The sequence below is a fragment of the Sceloporus undulatus genome, chromosome 2 (assembly GCF_019175285.1).
Source record: "Sceloporus undulatus isolate JIND9_A2432 ecotype Alabama chromosome 2, SceUnd_v1.1, whole genome shotgun sequence".
NCBI classification, from domain to species: Eukaryota; Metazoa; Chordata; class Lepidosauria; order Squamata; family Phrynosomatidae; genus Sceloporus; species Sceloporus undulatus.
The window spans coordinates 321,856,811-321,869,110 of NC_056523.1; the positions used below are offsets into that span (position 1 = coordinate 321,856,811).

Sequence of the window (12,300 nt, forward strand, 5' to 3'; positions counted from 1 at the left end):
GTTAAGATGACACAACCTGACAGTTGATGGTAGCCTTATCCTTGCTGAAATCTGTTGTGGTGACAGCATTTCAACCAGGTTCACATCCCACTATAATTTGGAAGAAGCAGCATAATTGTATTTGCTGCTTCTGTTAAGAAGCTTTTGAATGTGTACTCTGCTTACAAACAAAACTAAAGTCTTCCATGCACAGTGAATAATACCAAAATCTGTCCTTCACAGTTGTACACAAAATGTGTGCCGGAACTCTTAAGGGACAAAATTTCAGAAGCAAAGTTTGATTGTAAGCACTAGCATAACCTTTATTCATAGTGGACAGCACCTGGAAGGACTGAAGGTAAGTGAAAAAACCTTAACATGTAGAAAAAACACTAAATCAATTTCTTAATTCTAACTAGAATAAAACTATTAAATCAATAAGTCAACACATAAATTTCATTGATTTAGTAGGTCTGATTTAGTTTGGAACTAATAGATTTGGCTGATGTATAGAAGAGATACGTAGTTGAAACGAGGCTGCAAACAAAGCAACCACACAGAAAAAACCCTAACTTGCACCACTCTTTCCATGCCTACTTATCATTATGTAATTTAAGCTTCATAGTGGCAGAATTGTTGCACAGAGATGTAGATTCACTTGAGGATTATCAGTTCTCCTACATGTGTAGAACATGAAATGAAAAATGCTATACAGTAGCCTGGAACATTGGATTTATGAACCTGTTAAGACGTCGTTTTGTCTGCCATAGTGTCTAAATTCAGCAATTTAACTCTAATTCCATGCAAACTATGGTTTATTCCAATAATAATTTAGGAGCCCTCCAGATAATTTGAGGTTCCAATTGTAAGGCCCATTGCATCCATGATGTGTATGTTACATGTGAATGAATGGAGCTGTCTGTCCAGGATTCGAGTAGCAGCTCTCTCTTTGTAGAGAATTAGCACCTGAAGGTCTCCTGAATAAGGTGTGTGTGATTTATCAGCTGAAACAGAGGTAGACAACATGTTGTTTTTCACACTTCCTGTTGCTCTGAATTTGCCAAAGCAGCAGTGGACAAAATTTTGCTTTATCTTTATATTTGCTCCTGCATTGCTGAATGTCAGTGGCATGACAGGATGCATTCCCTGGTAGGTTTATGAGGTGCCAGTTACAGATGTCCCTCAAAGTGGCCTGTCACCTGAACATCCATAGAGCTAAAACTGGTGATGGAAATCTGAGTAAGCATGTAGGTTCTGTCCCATGTCCCTCAAGCACTGAAAATTAGAACTCCAGTTGAATATGAAAGTCTGAAGAATGTTCTGTAACCACATTTTGCTGAATGTAGGTACAGAACTCTTGTAACAGAAGGTCTAATTTATTTCTGGTTGTTTGGGGGAGTAAAAGGGCAAGGGCTATATGCCCCCATCCCTATTTTTAGGGTTTAGCAGTGTCCAGGCAAACATCAGAGCCGTTATATATAGTTATAAATCTGAAGGAGTGTAAATGTTAAGGGTACCTCAGGACATGCACATGCAGTGCACGCATTCACTTTGAAATTAATGCAGTCTGAGTGTACTGACACAACTAGTTTTTTTGCAAGCATGGTTTTCATTAGGTATATATTATATGTCTATATTCTGTATCCTTATGTTGAGCTAAATACATATGCAACCAAGGTGCCAGTGCCTGCTGGTTGGGATATCTGGCTAAAGAGATTACAGACAGAAGGTTCTGTTTTATTAGTTGCATTCAGATGTCATGACAAGCATAAATTCTAAAGAAATCTAACTTCTTTTGGACAAACCAGTGTGGCCTACTGGACATTCTGTCTATGGACCTTCTGTTTGTAATCTCTTTACCCAGACATCCAAACCAGCAGGCATTGGCACCTTGGTTTGTCTCTCTCCCATTAAATCAGAGCAATAACGTATGGCTTGTTACAGAACAGAGCTGGCCCAAGACATTTTGGTGCTTGGAGCAAACTGGATTCAGCACTGGCAGTGGGACAGTTCTCTAAACCAGGGAATAATGGCCAGGGGACTTAAAAGGAGTGGTTGGGAAACTGTGACTTGTCCCCTAGGATCTGTCTCCCAAAGCAGTTACCTCGCTCTACCTAGTGGTAGGTCTGCCCCACTTCTGTGACTTGTTGAGAAAGAGATAAACTTCCATGTTTGGAAGCAACAACAAGTATAACAACTATTATTTCTTACCCACCTCTTCCCATGGATCAAGGTGGGGGAGCACAACAATTAACAAACAAACTGTCCCCAGGGAATGGGAGGAGGAAGGGCAGGAAGAGAGGCTGTCTTATATATTTGATAAAGGCCTCAACTCCTGACACAGTCTGGGGACAAATCACCCAGCTACAAGCCAAAACATTACACTGTACACAGCAGAGTACAAAAACAAAAACCCACAGCTATTGATATGGCAGTGCACTGACCACTTACCACACTTAAAAGAAAAACTCAAAAACAGTTGGGTCATCCAAAGTTCTGGAGGCTTTTATCTTCTGGTTGCAACGTGTACAATATTATACAGTGCATGTATACCCTCTCCTCTCTGACTTCCAGTCAACTCCAACGTCTGCTCTCCAGCTCTAAACTAATCCATACTAGTTCACAACAACAAGCTACTGCTTCAACAATAACTCACAACAGAACATGTGACCAGTCTCCTAGTCTGCATGATGCAATCCTATAGCAATCTTGCATCATGCCGTGTGTTCATGACTCAGCAGTTAGTGGCTGTCTCATGGAATATGTGTCATCTATGAATCAAAATATTTAAAGACATATTACCCTAACACAAACAACATTAGTTAAAGCACGTCAATTAAAACACACATCAGTTTAAAAACACAAATAAGATGTACACATATTAAAACAATCCACATCTAAAATTCATCAAAATAAGCAAATATATGGAAGATCAGTGCTTGTTTAGATACTCCCATAGCAAGCAGAATCTATGAGGGAGCATATATGTTTGTCCTAAGAGCCAGAATTTCCCCAGAACTGTGACTTACCATGATGTAGAGTTTTTGTGACTAGTGTGGTTCAATTTTCACTGGTAATTTGGGTCCACCTTCATCAGTTAGTACTAATTATTGAGGGTCATCTAACAAGACACTTCAGCTGTCTTCAGTTATGATGATAAAGCTATTCATTTGCAGCTATGAAACTACAAAATACTGAACTCAGTGTTAGATGAATTTCTAAAGGCATATCAGTATAGGTATGAAATGTATACTTTTAATCTTTGCTGAGTACTTGAGACCATTGCATTTATCTTGGTTACTGTAAGGCTATTTCTATTTTTCTGTTGTTTTTTTTAAATCAAGGATGTTGTAGATGATTGCCTGTTGGTTTGTTTTTACTGCCTACTCCAGTCTGTGGATTTTGTCAGTGGTTTATTGCAGCTAAAAGATTTTTTTTCCTTATGTGACTTTTCAGTACAGAGCAGTATTCAGAGATTTCAAGAGAAGTTCTTTATCTTTGCTTTAACACCACAGCAAGTCAGAGAAATCTGCATTTCCAGGTAATAGCAGAATGTTTGGCCTGAACTTTCTCATGTCCAACTTAGCTAACTTTTTTTTAATTTGATTTATAAGGGAGTGGAAATTTTGGGGAAACTATTTTGATCATCCAGTGTGAAATAGCAAATACTTGGTGAGGATTTTGCATCCGGAAAACTGCATCTAGGGGAAATAGTTCCCTATTGTACTGTTAACAGTCTTGTAGTATAAATCTATTTATTGGGTTAGACCAGTGGTTCCCAACCTTTGTAATGCCTTTAATACATTGTGGTAACCCCCCCAACCATAACATTATTTTTGTTGCTACTTCATAACTTTAATTTTGCTACTGTTATGAATTGTATTTTCATTGTTACAAATTGAACAAAAACAGCCTCAGAGATTGGCAATGGCAAAGCCCCTCTGAAGAAACCTGCGCAGAAATTCCCATGATAGGTTTGCCTTGAGCCTTGGGCAAGAAGCCACACTCTCTCAGCCTCAGAGGATGGCAGTGGCAAAGCCCCTCTGAAGAAACCTGCTCAGAAAACCCCATCATAGAGGGGCAGAGGGGCAGTGGCTCAAAGTGAATCTGGAACTCATTGGCTGTGCTGTCTGTCTTCCTTTTTGCAGAGCTCTATGTTTTTGAGAGAGGAAGGAAATGTTTGCTGTGAGCAGTTGATAAGCAACCGAGGGGCCTGTAGGTGGCTGCTGCTTTAATGGGCTTAGCTTGAAGGCCCTTTGTTTTTGAAGTGGTTCTCTGAGGGGGGTCCTTGGCAACCCCTGTGAAACTGTCATTCGACCCCCAAAGGGGTCCCGACCCCCAGGTTGGGAACCACTGGGTTAGACTAAGAGATGGGAATTTGTTCAGAACTGAGAGACTTTTCAAACATCTTTGTATATCATTTATAAGAGTATCATGAGTGGCAGTCCATGATGCATAGATACATTGTACTTAAGAAGCAATCTGTCGTTGCAACAGATATAGCGCGCCCACGTTATACGCGGCTTTGAGCGTATGTGCTCAAGCCGTGTGTGCGCCACCACACACATGAGCCCCATTCAAGTGAATGGGGCTCAAGCATAGGCGGAATTCGTAACAGATCCCCTGCGTAAGGTGAGGGTCCACTGTACAACAAATGGACGTAGCAACTAGTTTTCTGGGAAGCAATATTCAATTTGTTCTTCCTTTCTCTGGTTGATCAGCTTGCCTGCAAGTTTATCTCTGCAACTATGAAGCCTAGTTGTATGTGCAAATAGCTTTCACTAGCTGCTGTGTGTGGGAAAAGGTTAGAAACTATGTCTTGTCATGGATAGGCACCTGTACATAGCGAGGGCAGATCATAGTGTAGTTATAGGTATCTACAAATGTCACAGATCAAAAAATTAGAAGATCGTCTTAAACTACCCTCCTTTTGTTGCAACAGGGACTTCTTGCCAGGAGGCCGAAGAGATTATACTGTCCAGGTTCAGCTAAGGTGACTTCAGCTTCTTTACATTTGTGTATTAAAACATGGCTCTTTTAATTGGAGTATGTTTCAGCTTATGTTCATGTTTCCATTTAACATTATTCTTTTCTACAAAACAGATTATGTCTGGCAGAAACAAGCTGTCCTCAGGAAGATAACTACCCAAGTAGTTTGTGCATAAAAGTAAATGGGAAGCTCTTTCCTTTGCCGGTAAGATGTTGAAACCTTTCAATAGTGCTTCTGTTTGAAATTAAACTTCTTGTAACCCTCACTTGTAGCACAATGGAATGCAATACACAACTTCGCATCTAAATGCCTCTGTGATTAAAATAATGGAAGTGGATCACTTGAACATTAAAAAGTTATTAGGACTGGCTTACTGTAATATTTGGATCTGTGTAATTCTGTGTAGGTGATACTGCATCATTTTGAATTTCATAGGTTGGAATTTCTTGTTCCAGTTTTCTTCTCTAGTTTATAGGAGAAAAATTAGCAGGACTTATGTGTTCACATTTTCAAGCATGTCTTTTTATAACAGTAGAAAAAAGTAGTGTAGAATAGATTAGCTCTTGCTCCTTTTCCATCAAGACAGTCAAATGCCACTCAATCAATACTTTTTCCAGTGAATGAGAGTTAACCACTCCTGGAAGTTTTCTTGTCCTGCCTGCTCTGAATCATATAGTTGCTTTTTTTACTCTCCTTAGGCAATCAAGGTTTCGTACCATATTGTGGATGGACTTGGTTATGAATGTATTAGAGCATAGCAGAAAATAATCCAATCTTGTCTCTGGACACAGCTGATTTTCTTCTGACAAGGAGCACCATTGTTAGCTGTCCTTGTTTGCCCCAGGAAGCCCTAGAGAACAATCCTGCCTAAATACACTGGGTTGCTCCTCCAAGAAAATTGGACCATTAGAAGGTTGCTCAGTGCTGCCTGATGTTCTGCACAGAACATTTCCTTATAAAAAGATAAGGCCCTTTATGACATCCAAAAGCTGTTAAGTAATTGAAGTTGCAATCTTGTACATAGTTACATCAGAATAAGTCCCAGAGAATCTGTTGGGACCTTCTTATCAGCAGGTATGTATAGGAGTGCACTGTAAGGTGAACTTTTATATTCATACTTAGAAGCAAGCCCCAGTGAACATCATCAGTTAATTTTAGCGTAAAAAGGAAAGGTAACAGCATTCTGTGCAGTGATGCTGACCACATGACCACCAGAGTCATCTTCAGACAATGCTAGCTCTTCAGCTTAGTAACGGAGATGAACACTGCCCTCTACAGTTGGTTACAACTAAAGATTAATGTCAAGGGGAAGCCTTTACCTTTACTTTTTTTTTACTTAGAGTAAATTATACTTTTAAGTTCATTGAAGACAGATTTTAAGGGTTAGACCATTTATTTCAGTAAGAAAAACTGAGTATATAGCAACTGCTTTAGTTCACCAAGGGGGTGAAATTATGCTTCTGTGTTTTTCAGGGATATGCTCCACCACCCAAAAATGGTATTGAGCAAAAGAGACCTGGACGTCCCTTGAATATTACATCTTTAGTCAGGCTATCCTCTGCAGTGCCAAACCAGATTTCTATTTCCTGGGCATCTGAAATTGGAAAGGTAAATTCTTTGTATGATACCAATATCTTCATTAAATGAAAGCAGGATTGCATCAGTAAAATGAAGAAGGAACTGCTGAAAGGATAGAAGGAACCCACTTTGCTGGTAGGTTAGAGCTGCAGTGGTGTTTCTGCTTTCTTTTGTCAGACAGAATGAGTTAAGAGGTAACAGAAGAAACAATGTTTGGAGCTGTGTGGGGAAGACACGTCTCTTGAAAAGGAGTGGGAAGGAATATCTGGGGTCCGGTCTTCAAAAGTGTCCTTCACTTCTCTTAAATTGAGAGTCCTTCCTCACTGGAGAGAAATATGGGAAGCTTCACCCCTCTCAGTGAAAAAGGATTGAGAGTCCTTCACCAGGGAGAAGTTTCTCCCTTTGCACCCAGTCACCTTGAGAGCAGCAACTGAACAGCTGGTTGAACAGTGACCGAGAAGCCTCTCTCCTGAGCTGTTCAGCCTCCTGCTCAGCCAGCTTTTGCCGTAAGGTCAGCATGGGCAAGAGGCTTTTCAGTCACTGCTCAACTGGCTGCTTGGTTGCTGCTCCCAAAGTGACTGGGTGCAAAGGGAGTAGTGACTGAGATTGTTTTGAATTTGCAGTATAACAGTAGACTTAATATAAAAAAATAGGTGTTGGGGGGAACTAAAGTTGTTGTCCAAGAGAAAAGGGCCTAAAAAGGTTTGGGGACCACTGTTCAGCTGATCATAGAATCATAGAGTTGGCAGAGACCTTAAGAGCCATCTAGTCCAACCCCTTGGCATGCAAGACACACAATCAAAGCACCCCAGACAAATGGCCATCCAGCCTCTGTTTAAAAACCTCCAGAGAAGGAGATTCCACCACACTCTGAGGCAGCATCTTCCATTGTCTAACAGTTCTTACTGTCAGGAAGTTCTTCCTAATGTTGAAGTGGAATCTCTTTTCCTGTAGTTTGCGCCCACTGCTCCATGTCCTAGTTTCTGGGGCAGCAGAAAACAAGCTTGCTCCATCCTCAATATGACACCCCATTCAAATATTTAAATAGATCTATCTTATCACCTCTTAACCTTCTCTTCTCCAGACTAAGCATATCTAGCTCCCTAAGTCGCTCCTCATAGGGCATGGTTTCGAGGCCTTTCACTGTTTTGGTCCTCCTCTGGACACTCTCCAGCTTATCCACATTCTTCTTGAATTGTGGTACCCACAACTGAATGCAGTATTCCAGATGAGGCTTGACCAAAGCAGAGTAGAGTGGCACTATTATTTCACTCAGTCTAGACACTATATTTCTGTTGATGCAGCCTAGAATCGCATTGGCTGTTTTAGCTGCTGCATTACTCTGTTGACTCATGTGGCCGGAGTTCTTACCAAATTTGCAAATGGAACAGAACTGAAACGGGTAGCTAACATATTGGAAGATAGGAACAGAATTCAAAAAAGACCTTGAAAAACTGGGCTGAAATTAATAAAAGGAAAATTCAACAGAGACAAATGCAAAAGTCTACATTTAGTCCGCAAAAACCAAATGCACAGATATAGGAGTTAACTCTCCATATCCATGGATTTTTATCCACAGATTCAAGCATTCACAGTTTGAAAATATCTGTATTCTAAAAATATATAACTTCTAATAAGCAAACCTTAATTTTGCCATTTTATATAAGGGAGACCATTTTACTAGGTCACTGCATTTAATGAGACTTGAGCATCCACAGATTTTGGTATCCACAGCAGGTCCTCGAACCAAACCCCAGAGGATAACAAAGGCCACTATACTTGGCTCAGCAGTATTACATATAACAAGGACTTTGGATTATTGTTGTTCATAAGTTGAACATTAGTCAGGCAGTGTGATTCTACAGCAAAGAATACATATGCTATTTTAGCCTGTATTAACAGAAGAATAGTTTCCAAGTTGTGGGAAGTAATAGTCCCCCAATATTCTGTGCTGGGCGAGGCTCATCTGGAGTAGTGTGTTCAGTTCTGAGCCCCTCATTTTAAGAAGGCTGTAGACATGTTGGAGCAAGTTCTGAGAAGAGCCAGGTGGATGATAAGAGGTGTGGAGAACAAACATATGAGGAAAGGTTGAAGGAGCTGGGCTCATTCAGCTTGGTGAAGAGGAGACTGAGGGAGGACATAAATGCCCTCTTTAAATACCTCAAGGGCTACCACACAGAGGTGGATGCTGGCTTGTTTTCAGGTCTGGGACCAGGTCTAATGTTTTTAAGCTACAGGAGAGTATATTTCAGTTGAACATTAGAAAGAACATCTTGACACTGAGAGCAGTTTGGCAATATAACCAATTGCCTAGAGAGGTGGTGGGGTTTCCTTCTCAGGATGTCTTCAGAAGGAGGCTGGACAGCTACCTACTGGGAATGTTGTCGTTGGAGATAGTTCATTGAGCAAAAGGTTGGACCTGGTGGCCCATAGAACCCCTTTCAGTTCTATGGTTTTTTGATTAGTCACATATTTATGAAATAGTTCCCAGTATTTATTGTTTAACATACTATTTTCTCTTTTCTGACTGATGGGTGCCTACTCTTGATTTTCTGTGACATTAGGGTCTTTTTTTCATGATTTCTCTCCCCACCCTCCCTCCATAGAATTACTCCATGTCTGTGTATCTTGTACGCCAACTTACTTCAGCAATGTTGTTGCAAAGGCTAAAATTGAAAGGTATTCGCAATCCTGACCATTCCCGGGCACTAAGTGAGTAGAATGATTCTCATAAAAATAGTTTCTGTATTCCTGTATAACTGATCTTCAGAGAAGTAAAATATTACGAGAGCTTGAGGAAAGAATAGTTTTAAAAATTGAGTCAGTGTCCTTGATGAAACATGGGTTACTATAAAATATACTCTTTTAAATCAGTGATATTTTTATTGTGTCATCAGGTTTTTAGTTGTATTTTTGTTTTAACCATTGTTGTAAGCTGTCTTGGGTCCCTTGTAAGGAGAAAGATGGGATATAAAATAAATTAATAAATACTTCAAATTCTATTTGGCTGCAAAAGTATTGTCTTGGCTTATTGTGCACATGTATACTACCATGTGTAATGATTAGAATGCCATATAAAGAGGTTCAAATCCTTATTCAGCCATAAAACTCATGATGTGCCCTTGGGCCAGTCACTGTCTCTCAGCCTAACCTACCTACAAGGCTTATTAGTCAAGATAAAATAATGCTGTAGAAACCTATGTGCCACTTCAAGCTTCTTGCAGAGAATATGAAGTCTTAATTTATTAATTATAAAATATTAAAATGGGTTGCAGAACAGTTCATTTAATTCATCTTAAAATTAGTGAAAGACTAACCTTACATTTTATGTTTTGCATTTTTTAAAATTTGTTTTACTAAATTATATTTGTTACAAGTTCACATGAACTTACAAGAGGCAAATATACTATGTGTTCAATTTGATTAAAAGCTCGGGTATTTACAACTGTAGAGAAATTTTGCAAATGTTATTGAGGCTGATGTTTTGGGTTCTGTGTTATGGTCTCTGCATCAAGGACATGTGCCTACACACAGCAGCAGCCTATTGAACTTTCTAAAGGTTTTAGAAAGATTTTAGATTTTGTCAGAAGCCTCCCTCCCTGTTAGGCACATATTTGAGATGCTGTCCCCTCAGTTCTTCTTCCTTTACCATAGTGGCAACATCTAATAGCAGACCTGTTTAGATTAGACTTATTTTTTCTCTTCATCCTCTTGTTTTTGTCATTCTCAAACATATCCAGCATTTCTACCCCAAAGTCTGTGGCTTCTTATACTCTCCTCAAAAATGGTGTTGATTGCAAAAAGAAAGTCTCACTCTACACAGTTGATAAAGTAAGAGTTTATTGTACTTAGAGGAGACTCTTAATACTTGGTTTCATGTCAGAAAGGGAAGTATGACGAACGAGTCTGCTTTGCTAAAGTTGCATCTGATTGCAGACCTGTGTTGCTGCAAGCTGGATAGCACTCTCTTATGCCTGAAGTATGATACAGAGATTATCAGTATCATGACCCCTCTCTTTCTCTGCAACTTTTTGATGACGGCTGCTGCAGACCCCCTTTGAGTCAAACATTCTCAGTTTCACTGCTGTGATTCATACCTCAAATATCCACTTCAGCTGTCTCCACTGGATTATTATTATTTATTATTAACCTTTATTTATAAAGCGCTGTAAATTTACACAGCGCTGTACATACAATCTTTTAGTTAGACAGTTCCCTGCCCTCAGGCTTACAATCTAAGATCAATAGATTGTAGGCAGAGATAACATAATTTTCAGGACTGTCGCTTGTGGTGCCATCATTTCTGCTGGACATCCTTTTCTATTTACTGTGCTCACCACCATTACATGTGTGGAAACTATAGAAAGTGCTCACCACTATTAGAAACAGTTACCTCAGGTATACTGCCCCACCTATTACCATTTTTGATCCCACATCCTACAAGATCACATGCTTCACTGTTAGTGTCAGCTACTTATTTAAGTTTAATTTGGAGATATGCTGTTTCAATTATGCATGCATACTAAGAGTATGGAAGCCGCGCCAAAGTCACGATCCAGTTCTAAGGACTAGAGCACAGCTTTGGCGCAGCTTCCTGACTCTTAGTATGTATGCATCATTGAAACAGCATACCTCCAAAGTGACCCAAAGCAGCTTTATTTTGGCCTGTCTGTATAGGGCATACATAGGCACCTAATGTAGAGAGGACAGCCCAGCAAAATTTAAGCTCTGTAGAAGATTATGACAAGGTGCTCCACACAGAGGCAGATTCCGTATGTGTGAAAACACAAGTGGCCACTCAGAAAACTTCAGTTACAGATAAGCAACCTGTCTTTATGCATTTACAGTTACAGAAACTTTTCTATATGTTCTAGATACCCAGCAAAGTTGGTATGCTAGCTACCATAGCTGTAATGTCTCAGGACTAGTTGATCCCATTTAAAATTCATATGCTTTCTCTCACTTTTTACTCCTCCTTTCCTTCTGAATAGGCATGAGGCAGCAGCTAAACTTATCAGTATAATGTTGGATAGATGTTTGGTTATTTGCCATTATGATCCTCTGGTCTACATGTAGTAATCCTTCAGACCAGATGTAATAAATGTATTCTTGGTGGGAAACGAGAAATAGACTCAGATGTTTGACTCAAATGAGTTTTAACCTGAAACTTCATAGCATGTTCAGTTTCTTGTTTATTTTATGTTTATAAATTAGTAAAATAAATAGACCATGAAACGACACTGTTCTAGAAAGACACTAATTCTATCTCATAATGTTTTCCTCCTTTTTTTTAAAAAAAAATAGTTAAAGAAAAACTCACAGCTGACCCAGACAGTGAAATTGCTACGACCAGTCTGCGAGTATCATTAATGTGTCCTGTAAGTGAAGCTGAAAAAATGCCTTGAATTATCCTTTACTGAAAAATGCTTTGTTTTGATTAAGCTTATCTATTGCGTGACTTATATAAATTCATAAATCAATAATGATATATACAAGATGCTATAGTTGCCATTTATGTGTAATGTGGTGCCTTTGCATAAAATTCAAATCTGTCTAAAAAGTTTAAAAAGAGATTGATAAGATGTTCATTAATAAGTCTAGAGCTGTATGTGATATATACAGGTTGAGTTTCCCTTATTTGGAATTCTAAAATCCAAAATACTCCAAAATTCACAACTTGTTTCATGGGTAGCTGGGACAATGACACCTTTGCTTTCTGATGGTTCAGTGTACACAAACTTTGTTTCAGGCAC

The 12,300-nt window shown here is 39.3% G+C and overlaps 1 protein-coding gene across 8 annotated transcripts in view; it reads left to right on the forward strand.

Annotated features, from left to right (window-relative positions):
- Positions 1 to 12,300, forward strand: part of PIAS2 (protein inhibitor of activated STAT 2) — a 58,005-nt gene that overhangs the window by 22,994 nt on the left and 22,711 nt on the right. For 7 of the 8 annotated variants that reach the window (XR_006101799.1, XM_042448207.1, XM_042448203.1 and 4 more), the window contains 6 exons: positions 3,436 to 3,520; positions 4,922 to 4,972; positions 5,083 to 5,173; positions 6,443 to 6,577; positions 9,154 to 9,259; positions 11,852 to 11,925. Coding sequence is in view for 7 of the 8 variants with exons in the window: in XM_042448207.1 (XP_042304141.1) it covers positions 3,436 to 3,520; positions 4,922 to 4,972; positions 5,083 to 5,173; positions 6,443 to 6,577; positions 9,154 to 9,259; positions 11,852 to 11,925 (542 nt within the window). In the remaining variant the exon portion in view is untranslated. The remainder of the gene's footprint in view (positions 1 to 3,435; positions 3,521 to 4,921; positions 4,973 to 5,082; positions 5,174 to 6,442; positions 6,578 to 9,153; positions 9,260 to 11,851; positions 11,926 to 12,300) is intronic. The other variant, XM_042448206.1, reaches the window with a different exon arrangement.